At 38.5% G+C, this 23,544-nt stretch overlaps 1 protein-coding gene across 1 annotated transcript; it reads left to right on the forward strand.

The window, feature by feature from the left end:
• The first annotated feature begins 7,744 nt into the window (after positions 1-7,744).
• LOC137574827 (uncharacterized) lies at positions 7,745-8,287 on the forward strand. The gene has a single exon (XM_068287302.1). The coding sequence runs from the start codon at positions 7,745-7,747 to the stop codon at positions 8,285-8,287; it is 543 nt and encodes a 180-aa protein (XP_068143403.1).
• The last annotated feature ends 15,257 nt before the right edge of the window (positions 8,288-23,544 follow it).

Consider the following 23,544-nt stretch of genomic DNA (forward strand, 5'->3'; position numbering starts at 1 on the left):
CCGACAATGAATATTAAGTTAAAAGGTAACAGTCCGCATAAGGCGGATCCTATTACTGCACTTATGTATGTATATTTGTTATTGTATAAACATAGCAACAAATGTTATGTTATGAGTTGGGCATATGATCACTTGTTATATTGTATACTCTACAATTCAGTAGGCATATGCTCATTTGGCATACAACATACTACACCTCCCTTAAAAAAAAAATAACTTAATATATTGAAGTTATTTAATATACAAATATATAACATATATATAATATAATATTTTTATATATTTTATACATTATGTTGTTTAAGGAGAAAACAAAATTTTGAAGTTTGAAAGATATCTATATATTACACTATGCAACAAAATGAAGGTTTGTAAGATCCAACCGCACCGGACATTTTTTTTCTGAAAGTTCATGTATTGAATAGCAAAACCCTATTTGGGTTTTTCAAAGTTAGCTCGTTTTTTTCTTAAAGCGAGTTGAAATTTTTAATTTTGGGGGTATTTTTTTAGTTTGTCCTATGAGCTAAATATGACTTATATATGGATTTCTTCTTTATGCATACGACCTAAATCATCCCCATTTATTGTAGAAATATTGTTTATGGTTAAATAAATTCATTTTATGAATGTTATATAACCCAAAATTACTTTTTCAGCTACAGTTCTAGATAAACTTACAATTAAGCCCTTCTTTTAGAGTACTTTTGAAAGTATTTTTAATTTATAACTATTTTTCGATAGAACAATATCAAGATTTATTTAAAACAACAACAAATATATTTTGAAATATGGAAAATTAGAAACGAGTTCTTTTTGCTTGTGGTTCATTTCCTTTATCAAGATCAAAGTAATCCGATTCGCCACTAGCCAACGGCCAATTCTGCCCTTATGGATCGCATAGTAAAATATACAGTTAGTGAAAATTTTGTTACGGCATTTCGACATAACTTTAAATGTGACATACAGTTTGCAGAGCTTGTTATGTCGGGTTAGTTAACTGGATGCATAAAAAAAAAAAAAAAAAAATGCCATTTGGTGTACCAATGATATAGTACATATGGTCCAGGAGAACGTGACCCAAAAAATGTTTATGCTTGTGCCAACAATGTGACTGGACTTAACAAAAGATAGACGAAAAACAAAGTCTACGTCTCCGTTCTGAGTGCGCAACTGCCCATGGACCATGCCGAAAATATTCCATTTGATGGAATTTGATGATTACTCCGAGTATATCCCCGAACCGTCAGTATCAAATCACCGAGTTATTATAACACAAAGCAAATTGGATCAAATGTTTGCAAAATTAGAGCTAACGCAGAGAAAATCAGAAATGTTTGCATCTTTTGTAAAATCCCATTACTTGTTAGCAACAGGTACAAGAGTCACAGCGTATCGAAATCGCCACGAACACTTGAAAAGGCTCCAGATGCTATACTGGCCGAAATATGTTGGTGGACTAAGCAAAAATTTCAATTTGAAGAAGATGAAAATCAAATGAGAAGTGCAGAAAGATGAACCCGACGGAATGGAGATCTCCACTGACGAATCGGATTACTTTGATCTTGATAAAGGAAATGAACCACAACCAAAAAGAACTCGTTTCTAATTTTCCATATTTCAAAATATATTTGTTGTTGTTTTAAATAAATCTTGATATTGTTCTATCGAAAAATAGTTATAAATTAAAAATACTTCCAAAACTACTCTAAAAAAGGGCTTAATTGTAAGTTTTTCTAGAACTGTAGCTGAAAAAGTAATTTTGGGTTATATAACATTCATAAAATGAATTTATTTAAATATTGTAACGATCCTTTTTCGTCCTTCAGAATAATTTCAATCTTTAGGGCGAGGTTCGGCACAACAAATTTTAATTTGTGCCCCAGTGAAATCACGACACAATAATTAATGTATATATAAATGTATGTTGGAATTTATTTCTATGTTTCTGGGTTTTGGTTAAATGTTTATATAAATCATGACACAATAATTCATATATATAACTGCTTCAGACTTTTGGTTGAACGTTTAGACGCGATTTTACACTGATTCGGGTTGATACTCGTATTGACTGTGTACTTGTTGTAATTGTATTCAGATTTTTGTTGTTGTTTTAAAGAGTCCATAAGGTTAAGCGTAAAGCCTTATAACTCGATGACTTGCTCGCACTTGTTGATTGCTAGGCGCCAAATATTCTTAAGGTTACTCGTAAGGCCAAAAGATATTTGTTGCTTCGCTTGCTGATCAGGACTCGATGACTTGATTGATTGATCTCGACTCGACGACTTGATAAATGTCCTGACTTGCTGCTCGCCTTATATAGGCCTCCTGGGTCTCCAGAATCACTTGGTGTGATACCGCTATACAGCCGGTGATTTTCCATCGGCCCATCGTTTTCATCCAGACTGTTGCTATGCGTGGTGAAAGTCCCGTACAAGTCCTTTGCGCAGCCGCATCCACTTTCTGGCTGCTGCGCGCCCATTAAATTCCTGTCCTTGTTCCTCCGCTTTGCGCAAATAGCGCCTCTGTTGCTATGCGGGCTTCCATCCTTTTCTAGTTTAGTTCCTCTGCTCTGGTCGCATGTCCTCTCTCGTTGCTAGGCGAGCAACAGCCCCCCCCCACTATCCCCCGTTGAACCGTCTTCGCCCTCACTTTGGCTCTTCTGTGTCTCTCTACTTGTTCAGTCTCATAGAGCGCGCTCCATCCACCGGTACCCGCTCTCAATTAGCACACGCATAGTGTCGGTGTGCTGCGACTGTATTGCTGCATTCTCAGCTCTCCATGCATACCCTCTCTTAATCGGTCCATGCCCTCTTGTGATTGTAGCATCGAGGCCCGCTCTCTTGTGCGTATGCTCTCCAGACGTTGATTTTTGTGCTTTCTGCCTCCCACGCGTCTTCCCGCTGTGACGAAATTGCTGGTTTGGTCGTGTGTGGTCCGATCGAACTTGTTGTATCGTAACGAAATGTTGCGAGTGTTAATTGCATGTTGCGAAGCATGATCTTTGGCAACATGTTGCCGGGCATCATGCATCCTTGGTTTTACATTGCATTGGTTTGAAATGTTGTTGTGTGGGACATTATTGTCAAATATATGTTCCTCACACTTCCCCCTTCTTCTGGAGCGAATTGCCACCTTTTTTTTTTTGTGTCTTATGGTTTCTTTTTCTATTGGTGTTTTTTTTTTTTGTTAGTTATAGTTTAGACTCAGGTCGCATCTTTTTGTTGGCCTTTTTTCATGTTGGCGATTACTGAGTATCTTTTCTATATTTTTTTGCCGGATTAGGGCATCTTTTCTTCTGTATTTTTCCCTTTGGCCCGTTCCGCATCTTTTATTTCTCCCTTTTTCCCTCTTATTTTCTAATTGTGGTCCCACCGCATCTGCTCCTCCATCTCGCGGTGGTACCATGCTGCCCAGCATCTCCAGCTCTCTCGCCTGCCGCTGCACTTCTAGGTCATTTGCCACTGCTCTCAACATCCTGGCATTAAAGTCGGGCATAGCCCCATCGCGCCAACCGTACCTTGCTTCTCGTTCTGCCTGCTCTAGTACATCGTCCACTTCTCGCCACAGCAGCTCGTACGAGTGCCCCCTGCTCTCGGTTTTCCATAACCGAGTCAGTGGCACTCTCCTCGCTGCTGTAGCCGCTGTCTGCCATGCTCCACTCGTCCTCATCCTCATCTTCATCCGAGGAGATGACTATGACCGGCTCCAGCTCTACCGGCCCTCGTCATCGGACTCCTCCTCGGACACGTAGCCGTAGCCACAGTGCCGGCCACCACGTGCCACTCGTGGTGCCGCACCTCGACCTACGCCTTCATCCTGGACATTGTTCATATCAATTGGGTTCATTTTGATTATTAAAATTTTTATTTTGTTACTCGACGTTTACGGTTTGACAGTTCCAATCTGAGTGATTGTGCCGGCGCTGTTAGAGTCCATGGGAACCTCGTATTTTTGGTGCACTTTCCTAGTACCGTTATCCTGGCTCTGATTTCTGATTTCCCCACTTGCTTCCATGTATTGCTCTTTGTGTTCGGTAGCGAGAGAGTCTTGGTGGTCAACTCACTACCACTATCATGCTGTCCATTTGTTGTTGTATTTGGAGATCCTTGATCCCGTTGTTTTGTCCTCGCTCTTTCCTTTATCGTTTCCTCTAAAAAACGATATGTTGATTGAATATCGTTGTTTACGATATTGTGTTTAGTCGACATTCTATGTTGCGTGTTGTTTGCAACATTGTTGCTTGGATATATTTCTTGTTGCTGGGCACCTGTTGCCTGCTGTTCTGTATTTAAATCCTCTGTTTGTTGTTTTAGTTGGCTAATGTGTGCTTGTCTAGTTTTTCCTGTGCCTTCATGTCGTAGCTTGCATATGACTGGGGATATGAACCCTTGAACCTTGTATGGCCCTCCAAATTTGGGTGCTAATTTTGCAGCAAATCGTTCTGCTGCGTTTGACAGGTGATTCTCCTTTGCCCATACCGTAGATCCAATCGCCGGTCTCCATTCGCGCCGTCTCAGATTATAATGACTTGCCTGATCTTGTGCCGCAGTCTCCATGTTCCTTCTGATGAGTTCGAAAAGTTCTTTCATCTGGTTAGCTTTTTCCTCTGTTGTTGCCTGCTCCTTTCCTGTGCCATTTGTGACACTGTCATATATGGCTCACGGCATTCTAGGTTCTCGGCCTTGCACCACATATGCTGGCGTAAATCCAGTTGCTTGAGATTGTCTTGTATTTATCGCCATTATAATTTCTGGCCAGCACTCGTCCCAATTCCGTTGGTTGTCTCCTGCATATTGGGCAATCATTGTTTTGACAGTTCTATTTACTCGTTCGGTTGGGTTTTCCTGAGGCGTATATGGCGCTGTTAATTGGTGGCTGTTCCCCATCCTTCTAGCATTTTTTGAAGATCCTGCTCGTGAATTGGACTCCATTATCCGTTATCACTATTTTTGGTGTCCCGAATCTTGATAAAATCCTTTCTCTGAAGGCCTTTACTAAGTTCTCCGCCGTTGCCTTGCGCATGGGTATGATTTCTGTCCATTTCGAGAAACGGTCTATAATCACCAGCAGCATCGAATTTCCGTGTTTTGATCTGGGCAATGGTCCAACGAAGTCCGCGCATACTGTTGCCCATGGTTCCTCCGGTACTTGCGTTAGTAATTTTCTGCCGCTTGTTGTTGATTGGGTTTGAATTGTAGACATGTCATGCATTTCCCGACGAATATTCTGATGTCTCTTTGCATTCCCGGCCAGTGGTATCTTGCGGCGGTCCTAGCAATTGTTCGCCGACTGCCCATATGCCCGGCCGTCGCTGACGTGTGGTTTTCTTCTATTATTTGTTGTCGCAGGCTCTTTGGCACACACATTTTCCAGGCCACCACTTCCTCTTGTCCAGCTCTGTGTGGTATGTTTCTGTATAGTTGGCTGTTTTCCATCACATAGTCTGCATATTTCTGTGGCTGTTGCTTGATTTTTGTCATCATCTCCTGAATCCATTCACACTCCTTATTGGCTTGTCGTAGTCTAGCGCCGTTGTCTGTTATTCGATTGCATCTCTCCATTGGTTGCCTCGACAGGGCGTCTGCTACTATGTTCAGCTTGCCTTTCCGATATGATATTTCAAAGTCGTACTGCTGTAGTTCCAATGCCCATCTTGCTATTCTGCCTGTGGGACTATCTATGCTGTTCAGCCATTTTAGTGCCATGTGATCGGTCACTACCTTGAAATGGTATACTTCCAGGTATGGCCTCAGTTTTCGTACGGCCCATACTATCGCCAGACACTCTTTTTCGGTTGCCGAATAATTTTTCTCCAACGAATTTAGTTCTCTGGACAGATATGAACACCTTCTTCGGTGTTCTGTATGAGGATTGCTCCTAGTCCCATGTTGCTTGCGTCTGTTTGAAGAACAAATAGTTTCGTGAAGTCCGGGCATGCTAACACTGGTCCATTTGTTAGCTTTTCTTTTACTGCGTTGAATGCTTCCTGATGTTCTTCATTCCAGTGCCACCTTGTTTTTTTTCAGTAGTGCGTGTAGTGGATGCGTTAGGGTTGCAAATCCTGGTACGAATCTTCTGTACCATGACGCTACACCCAGGTATTGGCGTAGTTCTTTCACGCATGTTGGTGGTTTTAGCTGGGTTATTGCTGCTACTTTGTCTGGGTTCGTGGCTATACCATTTTCTGTCACTACGTGCCCCAGGAACTTTAACTCCTTTCGGAAGAACTGGCACTTCTCTGAGTTGATTCTTAGGTTTGCCTCTTTTAGTCTTCTGATTACTTCTTGCAGGTGTTGTTTGTGATCTTCTATTGTTTTGCTCACGATTATTATGTCGTCTTGGTATGCAAATGCGTTCGGCATCATCTCTGGGGCAATCACTTGGTCTAGTGCTCGTTGAAACGTTACTGAAGCTGAGTGTAGACCGTATCGAACAAAATAACCAAATACATTTGAGTCTCGTTTCAGCCAAATCCAAGGTAGCTCCGTTGCAACCTTTCGATACCCCACTTGGAGCTACAGGCAGCAGTAACTGGAGCGCGACTGATGAAAAATATAATAGCACAACATGAAATCGACTTTGAGGAATGTTACTTATGGACCGACTCGAAAACGGTACTAGCGTGGCTCGATGGAGATCCACGACGATATCAACAATATGAATAGCCGAGATATTTGAGCTCACAGATGCCAGAAACTGGAGATGGGTACCAAGCAAACTAAATGTTGCGGACATCGCCACCAAACGACAACATAGGCTTGAAACATATACACAATGGTTCGAAGGACCCAAATTCCTAAAACTACCGCCGGCAGATTGGCCGACGGAAACTACCAATGAAAGGACAGTCACTGAGGAACTGCGTCCTCGTTCCCTTCACATGCGAAGGGAATCAGTAAGAATCAATTACGAGTACTTTTCAAAATGGAATCGATTGACAAGGGCAATTGCATGTTGGCTTGCCTATAAGAGGAAATTGATCAAGAAAATACGTAAATCAAATGAGAATACAAACCGACCGGCATCCCAAATTAATAAAGCCAGAATGTTTCTTTACCGGAACATACAACAAGAATGTTACAACGAAGACTACACAGCCATCGAAAACGGCCACCACGTTTGACGGAGCAGTCCACTATGGAGGTTACAACTCTTTCTAAATGACCATGGGGTATTGTGTGTAAGCGATAGAGCCAGTCGCTTCGCTGGCATCTCTGAAGGACGAATCGCTCTACCCACCCAACACTGGGTTACAAAGCTGATAGTCCGGCACTACCATGAAAAATATTATCACATGAATCATGAGACAACAGTAAATGAGGTGAGGCAAAAATATTTTATTCCAAAACTAAGACCTCTCCTTCAAGGGATTCGTCGAAATTGCCAACAATGTAAGCTGAATAGTGCTCGACCCATGGCACCCTAAATGGCGCTCCTACCGAGGGCTAGACTGGGTGCATTCAAGCCAGCGTTTACGTATGTAGGAGTTGATTATTTTGGGCCATTAACAGTTATCGATGGAAGAAAGTCATTGAAAAGATGGGGCATGCTGATAACCTCCCTCACAATGCGAACAATAAGCATTGAGATCGTGCATAGTCTAACCACAAACTCATGCCTAATGGGCTTAAGACGCCATATATCGCGCCGAGGCACACCAAAGGAAATATATATCGATAACGGGACTAATTTTCGAGGGACCGATGCTTTTCTTAGAGACAAACTTCAACTGGAAGATGCGAAAATGCACCGAGAATTGTCGCAGCAGGAAATATCGTGGTGCTTCGACCCACCGTCAGCTCCTCACATGGGAGGAGCCTGGGAGCGCTTAGTGCGTTCCGTTAAAACCGTGTTATACCGTATAACACCAAATCAAAAATTCTCAGATGAAAGTCTTCTTACCGCAATGGCAGAGGTGGAAATGACGGTCAACTCCAGGCCCCTGACATACAAGTCCCTGGACGACGAAGATCAAGAAGCTCTTATGCCAAATCACCTGTTGCTTGGCTCATCAAATGGAGAAAAACCGATTTGCGATCCGGAACAAATCGACTATAAATGGTCGCTCCGCCAGAGTGAGATGTTCGCTAACCTATTTTGGAAACGCTGGGTCAAAGAGATGCTACCAAACATAACACGAAGGTCCAAGTGGCATAAAAAAGTAAAACCAATTGGTGTAGGCGACATCGTACTTATAGTGGACGAAAATCAGCGTCGTAATACCTGGACAAAGGGTCGAGTGGTCGAAGTGACCACCGCAGAAGATGATTACATACTTAATCTATAATATTATACTTAATCTTTAAGGCAATGCCACAAGAATTAATAATTAAGCTATTTCGATCATATAACAATCGTGCTCCCACAGAAAAAATTGAAACCCCAATTGTTGAAAAAATTGAGTTCCAAATTATAAACAAAATTGATACTCCAATCTATACAGCTGAGAAAAACACCTCGCTGTTTTCTTTAGAATGGGGAAGTCATACATATATCCAATATATCCCCTAATACCCAATAACATATAAATTTGTCGCCCCCCTAAAATTCATAACGTTAAAGTAAACATCCGTTTTGTAAACACTTGGACACTTGAAATAACAATTGTCCCCCTCAAAATCGAAACGTGTGAACGCTAACTCATAATTAACATAAACAATTAAATACTTGCAATAATAATTGTACCCCTAAAAACCAAAAGCGTGAGAACGCTAATTCAGCATTTAAATTCGGGTCAATCAAATCGCATCAATATCAATCAAGCCATATCATCTACATATTTCGTCAATAATCTTGGTGGTCTGGTTAGTTTATCCATTGTAGTGTCCAGAAGATTCTCCATAACGATGTCCGCAATGACCGGTGATGCCGGAGATCCCATCGGCATTCCTTTTAATTGTATAAATGTTTGGTCCTAATAGGTAAAATATCTATTCTCCTGGATGCAGAATTTATAAATAAAGCTTTTGGTATCATTGTGTGTTCCTGTATTTTAGTCCATTTTTTCCTGATTGTGTCCAATGCTTAATCCGTTGGTATGCTTGGAAATAATGATACCACGTCAAAAGAAATTATAATGTATTTACAAAGTCCATAGGATAGTGATTCGATGATTCGTCCTGATGCTGATGTAGATGATATTTTTTCAACAATACACTAAGATGACATCGATAAAAAACTGGACACCCTAAATTCATTTGATAGGAATATTAAATTCACTATGGAACTGGAAGACAATGGAAAACTGGCGTATTTGGACTCTATGGTCATCAGACGAGGAAACGAATTAAAACTAAAATGGTACAGGAAGCCAACAGCATCAGGACGAATCATCAATTTCAACTCAAAACACCCTAAGACGATGATAATAAATACAGCAAGGAGCTGTATCCAACGGATGCTAAACATTTCGGATAAAATATACCATGAAGAAACGAAGATGGAAATAATGAAAATTTTAAAGGACAACGATAACGTAATCAGAATATTATTCAAAAAACATAAATTCCCCATTGACAAAACTAAGAAAGAAAAAACCTACATATCGGTCGCTTATGTACCCAAATTATCAGAAATAATATCACATTCGGATTGTTATGACACAGATAGAATAAAAATAGCACATAAACCTGACAATACCCTTAAAAAATATTTTCAACCAAACAAAATCCAAGATAGAGAAGACAAATAGAAGCAATGTAATATACAAAATTCCATGTAATGGACAAGGAAACATCCCGTGCAATAAGATATACAAAGGGACGACCGAATCGAAATTAAAAACTAGGATTGCCCAACACAAATCTGGCTATAAAATGAGACATTACTCAGACACACCAAAAACAGCACTAATGACACACTGTGCAAGACACAGTTGAGATAAATTTTATTTCTCTCTTACTTTTTTTTTTCTCTTCACGAATAATTTAAATAAAAAAAAAAAAAATATGCATGAATCCATAACAATTTAATTTTAATATTTCAAATAGAAATCAAATTCAGACAAATATGTACCGGTCAAAACATATTTATGAAAAAAAAAATTTTAAGTAATTGCTAAACAAAAGTTTTTAACCTGTCTTTATGAACTTTATTTCATATTTTTGTTTACTTGTAATAAATAAAAACAAAAATCCCATACGTATGTTCGATAATAGCATAAGTAAATTTGATGATATATCCGTTATACCCACAATGGGGTTTATCGAAACAAAATCAGTGGACTCCACTGCAAATGTCATAAATAAATTTGAATCATCAAATGCTGATATGAGATTAACGAACATACTACTATTAATAATTGTCATAATATTGTGCGCATATGTATTATATAAGGCTTACCTATTACACAATAAATGTGTAACAAAAAGAGCTCTAAGCCAAGCTAATGATCTAGATAAGATCTAAAAATACATATGCACACAGGCAATTATAAATCAAAACCTTTTTAACAAAAGATAAAATATATATATGTATAAAAAAAAAATGACCCATGTTGACAGGTACTTTGAAACAATAAACAACAGGCACCCTAGCATAGTCCAAGACTTAATTGAGGTTTTTAGGAGCGAGGAAAGTAACTCACCTCAACGCTCCATAAACTTAGTACAAATTAGGTTAGCTTACCTTGACATAACGGGCGAAGATTTCCCAGTCAAAGGAGGCACTAGGTTACATATGAGTTTCATTCTCACGGTACCATATGTATGCTGTTTTTCAAACGCAGCAGGCACACTGCGTTTCTACCTAATGGAGGAACCAAAGCAGTAAAGAACTAAATACATCCATAATCAGTTAAATAGGCTTAGGCAGTTAGTGTAGAATATGGATAAAGCAGAAACAAAAAAGCTCCAAAAATATTTACCTTTCCTTGATTTCCTGATACAATCAGGTGAAACAAATCACAAATACAAGGAAATATGGTATTGGATAGCCCACAACTACAAATTTCAAAAAAATATTGTAGATCTTATGGAAAAATCCATAAAGGTAGCTTATAGTAGATTGTTAGCTAAGACTCCTTTAAGAAAAGACGTGCCCGGATGGGTCCACGAACTTTTCAAGGACTCAATTGCGCTGATAAACATATCAGAATCGAGTGCAGAACCAATAGATTTAACAGACTCAGATGTAGAAATAATAGACATAGAATAGTAAAACCTTGCACATTTCCAAAATTTTTTCTTAAATTAACAACAGGTCTAAACGACAAATTTCTTTTTTTTAGTAAAATGGGTTCTCAAGAATCCAAAATAGAAATAGAAATTAATCTTAGAAATTAATCTTAACAAACTACTGTTACTTGGGATGATATAATAGGAAAATCTAGAACACACGCACAAGAATTAACTAAATCTTGTAAGTGCCTCTCGCAGAATAGAGAAACATCCCAAGGCACAGTAACCAAACACACGAAGATAATAACCGAGAATCTTTAAGCTATTAGAGCAGTATTAACTGAAGTGCGTTCTAAAGTGATTACAAACAAAAAGCAATAACTGTGTTTAACAGACACAATATTGAATTTAAACAAACATCTGATTTGGAAACTTCAATAGTACTGGAAGAAAAAAAGCAACTAATGTCTGATGAAGAAATAAGTCAAGAAGAACCATCAGCGATAAGTCTTAACAAACCAACAATTCCCAAAGAAAACAACAAAGTGACACAAACAGTGGTAGCATTCATAAACACAGCCACCAGGCTGCTACCATTCTTCGATGGTGATATTAAAAATCTACCAGGTTTCCTTGGAGCGCTTCGCGTACTTAACAGCATAAAAGAAACGCACGAAGCATTAGCTATCGAAATCATAAAATCAAAATTAAAAGGTCAAGCGGGTAATACCCTAAGTTCTGGAACAACGATTGATGAAGTAATACGAAAACTATCAACAATCTTCATGGGTGAATCAGTGGATCTTTTAACAGCAAAAATTAAAAATCTGCAAAGAAACCCCAATAACTGTGTTTCATACACAAAGGAGATTACTGAGTTGACCGACGCCCTTAAAGGCGCATATATTTCGGATGGTCTTCCAACTGAACAAGCAATAAAATACACCACCAAAGTGGCAGTAAATGCTATGGTAAGCCATATTAAAAGTCAAAGAGTCCAGCTATTACTGGAATCAGGAAACTTTGATTCGACTAAAGAAGCCATTGCTAGATTCACCACTCTTTCAGTAGAGTCGGGCTCCACAGAAAGTTTCCAAAATAATACCATTTTTTATGCCCAATATAATGACCGCGGCAGACGCCGCTATAACAATAATGGTAACTGGAGAAACAACTCCAATTGGAACAATAACAACTCGAATTGGAGCAATAACGATGCCCACAGAGCCCAACGAGGCCGAAATTATTCACGCTACCGAAGAGGCGGCCGTGGAGGTGAACACAATAATAATAGACAAAACACAAATAACCAACAGAATGGTTACAACATCACAAATGTTTGAATTACCCAAAGCGACCAGGGAAACGGACAAGATCCTCCAAATGCTCAAAATTAAAAAATAAAGTCTATTCTATTAACCTAAGTCTTAATAATTTCGTATCATTTAAGAATGTTAAAACAAATAAGAAAATAACATTCTTAATTGATACCGCTGCAGACATTTCAATAATAAAAGAAAATTCTGATGTATTTCACGACATCCAAGTAAACAAAACTGTATACATTCCAGGCATAGGAGAAGGAGTAATAAACTCCAAAGGCCTAGTCTCAATAGAATTGCAGACAGATAAATATATTATTCCATACGAATTTCACATGCTTCATTCAGATTTCGCAATCCCATGCGATGGAATAATAGGATTAGATTTCATAAAAACTTTTAATTGCAAATTAGATTACAGCAATTCAGAAGATTGGTTTATACTTAGACCACGAAAATTAACGTACCCAATTTATGTTCCAATAACATTCAATTCTGGTAATAACTCAACACTTCTACCAGCAAGATCCCAAGTGGTACGCAAAATAGAACTATCTTCAGCAGAAGATAACATTTTAATTCCGAATCAGGAAATCAAACCGGGCGTTTATGTTGCAAACACTATTGCAACAGCCCAAAGTACTTTTGTCCGATTCTTAAATACCACAGATAAATGCCAAATAGTAGGCGTTAACAATATAAAATTTGAATCACTTTCGAACTACGATATAGTTCAAAATACCAAAGATATAAGAAAAGAATGTGTAATTCATAAATTGAAGAAAAATTTCCCAATACTATTCAAAGACAAACTCGAAAAGTTATGCACTGAGTATAGTGATGTGTTCGGACTTGACACCGAACCGATCACAACAAATAATTTTTATAAACAAAAATTAAGACTTAAGGATGATGAAACGGTATATGTGAAAAATTACCGGAGTCCGCATAGCCAAATAAACGAGATCCAGCGACAAGTTGGAAAGTTAATCGAACAGGGTATTGTTGAACCGTCTGTTTCGCCTTATAATAGCCCACTCTTGCTAGTCCCAAACACTTTCGGGATCTAAAGAAAAAAACTGGCGATTAGTAATTGACTATCGTCAAATAAACAAAAAATTGCTGTCAGATAAGTTTCCGTTCCCCAGAATTGATGATATTCTTGATCAATTGGGAAGAGCAAAATATTTTTCTTGCCTTGACTTAATGTCAGGTTTTCATCAAATTGAACTAGAAGAAAAATCAAGAGATATAACGTCTTTTTCAACGAGCAATGGCTCATATCGTTGTACACGATTACCTTTCGGTCTGAAAATAGCACCTAATTCATTTCAGAGAATGATGACAATAGCATTCTCGGGGCTTGAACCAAGTCAAGCTTTTCTCTAATGGATGATTTAATCGTTATTGGTTGTTCTGAACAACATATGATTAAAAATTTAGTAGATGTTTTTAAACTCTGCAGAAAAAATAATCTAAAACTGCATCCAGAAAAATGCTCATTTTTTATGCATGAGGTGACATTCCTAGGTCACAAATGCACAGACAAAGGAATCTTGCCAGACGGCACAAAATTTGACGTCATCAAGAATTATCCAGTCCCACATGATGCAGATAGTGCTAGACGTTTCGTTGCATTTTGCAATTACTATAGACGTTTCATAAAAAATTTCGCCGAATATTCCCGGCACATAACAAGATTATGTAAAAAGAATGTTCCATTCGAATGGACAGCAGAATGCGAAAATGCATTCCAATACTTAAAATAAAAGCTCGTTCAACCTAATCTATTGCAGTACCCGGATTTTAGCAAAGAATTTTGCATAATCACAGATGCAAGCAAACAAGCATGTGGAGCAGTTTTAACAAAAAACTATAATGGACTCCAGCTTCCAGTTTCATATGCATCAAGAGCATTCACTAAAGGTGAAAGCAACAAGAGTACTACAGAACAAGAGCTAGCAGCAATACACTGGGCAATAACATATTTTCGACCATATATATATGGAAAACATTTCACAGTGCAAACAGACCATAGACCATTAACATATTTGTTCTCCATGGTCAACCCGAGTTCAAAACATATTTTCGACCATATATATATGGAAAACATTTCACAGGGCAAACAGACCATAGACCATTAACATATTTGTTCTCCATGGTCAACCCGAGTTCAAAACTAACACGCATGCGGCTAGAATTGAAAGAGTACGACTTTGCAGTAGAGTATTTGAGAGGTAAAGATAACTTTGTGGCAGACGCCCTATCAAGGATAACAATGTCCGATCTAATTGACATTAACAAAAAAATCCTGAAAGTCACTACCAGGTACCAAAGTAGACAAAACAATTTCTGCGCAGAAAATAAACAAGAACTATTGCCAAGGCAAAATCTTGAAAAAGCTTCCGAGCCCAACGTATATGACGTTATTGTAAATGACGAAGTACGAAAAGTAGTGACCTTGCGAATAACTGATTCCTCGACCACATTCAAACATGGCAAGAAAGTTATAGCAAGAATTGACATTTGCGATATGTATATGGAATTCTTGATATACATATATGCTTTTGACAGAGTGATAGTAGACACGATCGGTCCACTACCACATTCGGAAAATGGGAATGAATACGCAATCACATTAATATGTGACCTGACAAAGTATTTAGTAGCAATTCCTGTTGCAAACAAAAGTGCAACAACTGTAGCAAAAGCTCTATTCGAATCTTTTATTCTGAAGTACGGTCCAATGAAGACGTTCATTACGGACATGGGAACAGAATATAAAAATTCCATTATTACTGAGCTGTGCAAATATTTGAAAATAGATAACATAACATCTACAGCACACCATCACCAGACATTAGGTACCGTTGAAAGAAGTCATAGGAACTTCAACGAGTACATTCGTTCATATATTTCAGTAGATAAAACTGATTGGGACATATGGTTACATTATTTCGTGTATTGTTTTAACACAACACCATCAGTAAAACATAATTATTGTCCATATGAACTAGTATTTGGTAGACAAAGTAACCTACCAATTTAATTTAATAGGGTTAATACTATAGATCCAATATATAATATAGAAGACTATTCTAAGGAAATTAAGTTTAGACTAGAAAACGCGTATAAAAGAGCTAGAATACTTTTAGAAAACAATAAAATTAAGCAAAAAGAAATAAATGATAAAAAAGTATCAGATTTTAAAATAGCAATAGGAGACAAGGTTTTCTTAAAAAAACGAAACTGGTCATAAGCTTGATTCAGTGTATTTAGGACCCTTCGATGTTGTAGAAATAGGTAAAAATAACAATATAAAAATTAGAAACAATAAATGTAGGATACAAAAAGTACATAAGGATAGGTTAAAAAAAAATAATAAAATAAACATACATATAATATCAAAAGGTATTTAAAAAAAAAAAAAAATATATATGTAAGAGAGAGAGTTACCAGACAGCTGGCAACGTACCATTCCAGGCTGTTTGCTGGGTAATACGTTTGGGAAGCAAGTGTTCGCTGGGAAAAAGGGTCGTGAGTTGGAAGTTGTTCTCGTTGGTCGTCAGCCGAAGTGAAAAGTTGTATCGAAGTTGTGAAAAAGTCGAGTTAAATCTATTACTTGCATCATATATATTTACTCTGTATTATCATGAACCTATTAAATAACTATTATAATAAACATTAAATTAATCTAAACCTTACATTTGGGGGCTCGCCCGTGTCGAATACAGAGACTTAAAATGCATATGTGATCGCGAAAAGTCGAGTGTCGTTTTGTTAAAAGTTGCTAAGTTGTTATATGCTGCTGAAAAGTTGTTAAAGTTGTTACAAGTAGCCAAAAACATTAAGTTGTACTATTCAAAACAGAACATTCTTTGCATCCACGTGGTCTTAAAATCAGTTGCATAAAGTTGTGAAATTCGAAGCCGCCCTAGCGTCGCCAGAAAATTCTCGAAGTTAGGCTAAAGAAAGAGACAGAAGAAAAAAGGCGCGAAGTACTATGTCGACGCCTAAGACGAAGAAAACGGTTGCAAAGCCGGTAGTAAAACGTGCAAGTCAAAAAGAGATAGGAGATATTAAACATAAAACAACAAGTATGAGCGAGAAAGCAGAACACACGACGCCGATTCCAATTCAAAGCGAGATGGGAGATGAACTCAAAGTGTGTCCAAACGAATATCATGTGGAGGAAGCTGAACAGTCTGCAGAGGATAAAATGGAACAAATAATACAGCTGCTGAGTCTAAAAATTGTTTCTGATGAGAAGCGTGATGGTCAAATGAAGATTTCTGCGGACAATTTTGGAAAAGTTGTGGGCGAATATGATGGAAAATCTATACAAATGGAAAAGTGGTTGGAAATATTTGAAAGAAATGCCGAAGTTTATGACCTTAGTGAGAAGCAGAAATATTGCTATGCCAGAGCTAAAATGAGCGGTGCAGCCCAACTGTTTTTAGAAACCGAAAATATTTGCAATTATGAAGAATTTAAAAGCGCCCTAGTGGAGGAGTTTACATGTAGCTACAATAGTGCTGACATTCATCAGCTGTTGCAAGAGAGAAAGAGAAAGAACAGCGAAACACTGCATGAGTACTTACTTCAAATGAAAAAGATAGCTTCACTTGGTTATGTTGAAGACACAGCTGTTATAAGTCACATAGTCAATGGTCTGGATATAAAAAATGAATATAAGGTTGCAATGTATCGTTGCAAGTCTTTTAAGGCTTTGAAAGAAGAGTTCGATATCTATGATCGTTTGAACATATCGGAAAAGAAGGTCAATAAAGAACAACAGAAATCATTTTTCAAGCAGAATAACGGACAAATGGCTAAAAAAGAGTATTGCTTCAACTGCGGATCGGGAAACCATAAGCGCAATAAATGTGACGCCGAAACGAAATGCTTCAAGTGCAACCAAAACGGACATATTTCCCGTGACTGTCCTAAGAATGCTGATAAAGTTCGTGTTATTTCCAATCGCAGTCGTTTGAAGAAAATCCGTATAAATGGTGTTGAAGTCGAATGTCTGGTAGATACAGGATCAGACGTCTCAGTGATCAAGGAGAGTATTTTCAAAAGATTAAAAAACGTGGCGCTAATTGAAGATATACGTGTGTTGCACGGTCTAGGCAATGGTACAGCGAAGCCTATTGGACACTTCACTGCAGATGTGGTCGTGGATAAGTTGAACACAAACCAAAAGTTCATAGTACTTCCGAATAACCAGATTGATTACGATGGACTGCTGGGGGATGATTTGATCAAAAAGTTCCGTTTGGTGGGCAGTAAGGAAGGATATACGTTCCTGGAGGAGAACTCAGATGAAATGCCATTGAACGAGTTTGCACTTATATATAATGTCACAGAAGAATCTTCCTTTATAGCTCCGCCAGAATATCGCAAAGAGGTTGAACAGATGATTGAAAGCAGTTACCATGGGTCACCAGAGGTTGTAAAGCAGTGCCCGATTCAATTGAAGATTATTCCTGATGGAGTAATCAAACCGTTTCATCACTCACCGAGTCGCCTAGCAGCAGATGAAGCCAGTGAGGTAAGGAAGCAAGTCGAGCAATGGATCGAACAAGGGATCGTTCGAAAGTCATTTTCAAATGTCGCCAGCAGAGTAGTCGTCGTGAAGAAAAAAGATGGAACACTTCGAGTTTGCGTGGACTACAGAAAGCTGAACAAAATGGTATTGGTTGATTGTTTCCCCGTGCCGATTATAGAGGAGGTGTTGGAAAAGCTACAACCGGCAAAATGGTTTACCATAATGGATCTGGAAAATGGATTTTTTCATGTCCCTATTGAAGAGCAAAGCAAGCCGTATACATCATTTGTCACAAAAGAGGGGTTGTTCGAGTTCAATCAAGCGCCTTTTGGTTTTAAAAACTCTCCAGCCGCGTTTATAAGGTTCGTTAATCATATTTTTCAAGAACTAATTAACTCTGGTGTAATGCAGCTCTACATGGATGACATAATTGTATATGCCGAGACGCCCGATGTCTGTATGCGAAGGACAAAGATGGTACTCGAGACGGCAGCCCAATTCGGCTTAAAGATGAAATGGAAGAAGTGCAGTTTCATGCAGACACGCATAAGTTTTCTTGGTCATATTGTTGAAAACGGACGAATCTGGCCTGGCAAGGAGAAAACAGCAGCTGTCAGTCGATTTGCTACGCCGAAGGACATAAAATCAGTTCAAGCTTTTCTGGGACTTACAGGGTTTTTTCGAAAATTTATCCCTGGGTACGCACAAATCGCACGTCCGCTGACGAACTTACTCAGGAAGGAAGCTGTTTTTTATATTGGAGAAGCAGAGCAGCAATCGCTGCAAACACTAAAGAATCTACTGGTAATGGATCCGGTGTTGCATATTTACTCAAGGGAAGCGCCAACCGAACTCCACACGGATGCATCCAAAGACGGATTTGGAGCAGTGTTGCTGCAGCACTTTGGTGGCTATCTTCATCCAGTTTATTATTGGAGCAGAAAAAGCACAGAAGCAGAGTCCAAGCGTCATAGCTATTATCTGGAGGTTAAAGCAGCCTACCTCGCTCTCAAGAAGTTTCGACACTATCTCTTAGGCTTGAAATTTGATCTTGTTACTGACTGTGCGGCGTTTAAGCAGACTACTACTAAAAGCGACGTACCAAGAGAAGTCTCGCAATGGATTTTGTATATGGAAGACTTCACTTTTAATGCAGTTCACCGGCCGGGTGATAAGATGAGACACGTGGACTTCTTCAGCCGTTTTCCGCTCACAAGCATGGTCGTAACAACGGAATTAACTACTCGTATAAGGAAGGCCCAGCTAGAAGACAACTTCATCAAGGCAGTATTGGAAATTCTAAAACAACAATCATATCAAGATTTCAAGCTGAAAGGTGGTCTCCTTTTTAAAGTCGTAAATGGCAATGATTTGTTGGCTGTTCCAAAGTTGATGGAACGAGACGTGATTCAAGGGGCGCATGAAGTGGGGCATTTTTCGACGGCGAAGACGATGCACTCAATCCAGCAGCAATATTGGATCCCACATCTTGAAAGGAAAGTAGCTAATGTGATTGCTAATTGTATAAGTTGTATCATTTTCAGTAAAAAGTTGGGCAAACAAGAGGGCTATCTTCACTGCATAGAGAAAGGGGACACGCCACTGCATACGCTTCACATAGATCATCTGGGTCCGATGGACGCGACAGCGAAACAATACAAATATGTTCTGACGGCTGTGGATGCTTTTTCTAAATTTGTGTGGCTTTTCCCTACTAAGTCAACCGGCTATGAAGAAGTGATTAAAAAGATCACCGACTGGTCTGCTGTGTTTGGCTTCCCAAGGCGTATAATCAGCGACAGAGGAGTAGCGTTTACATCTAATGCTTTTGCTGAGTTTCTTAATGAAAACAAAGTGGAGCATGTGTGGACAACAACAGGTGTTGCCAGAGGTAACGGCCAAGTTGAAAGAGTAAACCGTTCGATCCTGAGTATCATCGCAAAACTGTCGGCTCATGACTCGGCAAAATGGTACAAGTTTGTGCCACAGGTCCAGAAAGCGATTAATTCCCATGTGCATGCATCGTTGAAGTTATCACCGTTTGAAGTAATGTTTGGGACCAAAATGAATAGCAACGCGGATGGAAGATTATTAGAGGTCCTAAATGAAGAGCTCATTACGCAGTTTAACAGCGAGCGAGAAGAGTTGCGTAGTCGAGCAAAAGAAAACATTGAAAACGCTCAGCAAGCTTATAAAAAGAACTTCGATAAGAGACGTCGAGCTGAGTATGGCTATAGAGTGGGAGATATGGTAGCGGTCAAGAGGACACAATTCGTCGCAGGACGCAAGCTGGCAAGCGAGTATCTAGGCCCATATGAGGTCACGAAGATAAAACGAAATGGCCGCTATGACGTGAGAAAAGCGGCAAGCGTCGAAGGACCAAATATCACATCAACGAGTTGCGATAATATGAAGTTATGGCGTTTTATTTCTGAAAATGACGAGCTGTTATCATCTGGGACAGATGAGGATGAACAGGAGGGCCGAATGTAAGAGAGAGAGTTACCAGACAGCTGGCAACGTACCATTCCAGGCTGTTTGCTGGGTAATACGTTTGGGAAGCAAGTGTTCGCTGGGAAAAAGGGTCGTGAGTTGGAAGTTGTTCTCGTTGTTCTCGTTGGTCGTCAGCCGAAGTGAAAAGTTGTATCGAAGTTGTGAAAAAGTCGAGTTAAATCTATTACTTGCATCATATATATTTACTCTGTATTATCATGAACCTATTAAATAACTATTATAATAAACATTAAATTAATCTAAACCTTACATATATATATATAAATTTTTTATGGATTCATCTATTATTGAAAATATATTCATTTGATTTCGAAAAAAATAAAGAGAAAAAAAAATTTGTCTGAGCAGACACAAACTAAAACACAAAAAAAAAAAAAAAATTTTTCCCCTAATATACACATTTACCTTACCCTTATTTTACCTTTACTTAATTATCTAATGATTCTTAATAACTCCATAATATTACGTTATTCTCTAAAAAGGGGAGGTGTAGTATCATTCTGAAAACGACTATGCATGCACACTGACGTGCTCATCTTGGATATATTATTTTTACAAAAGGAACCCGGTCTTGGCTTATATCACAGTAGCAAACCAGCCTACAAAAAGGCAAAGAGAAAGTAATAGTGGAATTAGCAAAATGGACACATCCGAAAATTTTCATCAGAATGCCTCGGATCAATCGGAAGAAGAGATAGGGATAATGAATGAACATCAGAATAATGATGAACAATAAACCTTTGAAATGTGTAGTCAACTCAGGCTCTTCAATGAGTATAATGTCCGAAAACTTTTTTAATTTCAAAACCTATTTAGGAGATTCCAAAATTCGCATGATTGAAGGAGCAGTATTAAAGAAATCATTTTCCTTGCACCCAGCAAACTTTGTCCAACAGAACAAAAATTTTATATCCATAAATTTTCAAATAAATACGAAATGTTAATAGGCAGAACTTTCCTAAAAGCCTGCAAAGCCCAAATAAATTATGAAGAAGAATACGTAAAACTAGGAAACTATACATTTTATTTTAGAGTTTTGAAGAAATAGAAGAAGAACATAATATGGAATGTTTGGACCCACCCACAGAGAGGGACCCAGAAACAAATTTTGCAATGAGTATAGACTCGACCATTTAAACAACGCAGAAACACAAAAACTTAAAAAGTCTTGTACGAATTCAGTGACATTCAGTACCGCGAAGGTGAAAATTTGACTTTCACGAGTACAATAAAGCACTCTATTCATACAAAACATGAGGACCCAATTTATAAACGTCCAAACAAATATCCCCAAATATTTGATATAGAAATCAACAAACGGATAAATGAAATGATTGAACAGGGTATCATTCGAAAATCGAAATTCCCCTACTGTTCACCCATTTGGAGATGCTTCCAACAATAAAAATTCAGATTAGTCATTGACTATCGAAATCTAAATGAACTCACAATAGATGACAAATTCCAATTCCAGACATGGATGAATTTCTCGACAAACTGGGAAAATCTTATTACTCCACCACCATTGATTTAGCCAAGGGATTTTATCAAATTCAAATGGATCCTGAATCTATTGCAAAAAAAGCTTTCTCAACTAAACATGGCCATTACGAATACACACTTATGCCATTTGGTCTTAAAAATGCCCCGGCAACATTCCAAAGATGCATGAATAATCTTTTAGAAGACCTTATTTATAAGGATTGCCTTGTTTATCTGGATGACATTATAGTGTACTCCACTTTATTGGAGGGACACATAGAAAGGTATTTAACAAACTAAGCGAAGCTAATCTTAAACTCCAACTGGACCAATGCGAATCTACGAAAAAAGAAACAGCATTCCTTGGTCATATAATAACAACAGAAGGTATAAAAAAAGCTTTCTGCTCTCTGACGTGACGGTCGTGTTTTTGCATAGCTCCTGAGTTTTTATTAATATTTATTGTTTTTTCTCAATTTTTAATTGTGCTTAGTTTGTTTACACTTCCGCTGGTGTTGTTCGCTTGACTCCCTTGTGTTTTATTTCCATAATTCGCCAAATTAATCGGTTTAAACAGTTTTTTCTTTTTCGTGATTAGTGTTTGGTGCATTTACATATTTTTTTTTTTTTTTTTTCTTTCGTCATTGCTTCTGCAGTTGCTCCCCTCATCGCCCCCATCATACCATCAGTGCTAGTGGCTTTGTTGTTCTCTCTGCTTTGTGCTTGTGCTTAGCTTCTCTCCCGCGTAATCACTTTTGTAAGGCCGCCTCTCAAAGCTCGGCTTATAACTGTTCTTGCACTCTCTGTTGTGCTGTGCACTCTAGCTGTCTCTTTGTTTTATTTGTAATTATTGATTATTTATCAATAATTATCTTTGTGCTGTGAATTTAATTTTTCTATATATTCTTATATATATATAATTTTTTTTGCCTTTCTTTCGGCTTTTCAATGGCTTGTTGTCTACCTAATTGCAAACATTCTGATCGTTTTGATGATCAGTATAGAGCAATATCTTGTTGGCTCTGTGATAATCTTATTCGCTTAAAATGTGCTGGCCTCAATGGCTGCGACTACGACAAATTTTCTGGTTTGTCTGTGTCTAAGCCTGAGCTTGGCTTAATGCGCTGGACTTGCCCATCTTGTGCCAGCCAGCAACTTGATTTTAGCCATATGTATAGGGATCTTCGTTTCAGGTTTCTTTCTTTAAACAAACTGGCCAAACAGCTGTCAAACGAGTGTGACTCTAGCGTTCAATTATTGTCGCAATTCAAATTTGTTCCACCTTCTGAGAAATTGCACAAGAAATGTACCCATGAGTTGCCTCGTAAGCAGTCGGCAGCTCTCTCTATTACATCCTCTCCGATTTTACTTTCGCCTACACCATGTTCTTGTCCCTCTTTATGCTCTTCTTTTCAGATTGAAGTACCCATTACAAGCCCTGGTGTACCTCAATCTATCCCTCACGGGAACTCTGATCAATCACAGGATCATGCCGGCTCTCAATCACTTGCGGATCCCAATGCTCCTCCGCCTCCACTAACTGTAGTGCCTCATCGCA

This window comes from Drosophila tropicalis, unplaced genomic scaffold (genome assembly GCF_018151085.1).
Source record: "Drosophila tropicalis isolate 14030-0801.00 unplaced genomic scaffold, ASM1815108v1 contig_1002, whole genome shotgun sequence".
Taxonomy (NCBI): Eukaryota; Metazoa; Arthropoda; class Insecta; order Diptera; family Drosophilidae; genus Drosophila; species Drosophila tropicalis.

Coding starts and splice junctions, on each gene's coding strand:
- LOC137574827 (XM_068287302.1), top strand. CDS start 7,745: ATGCACCGAGAATTGTCGCAGCAGGAAATATCGTGGTGCTTCGACCCA.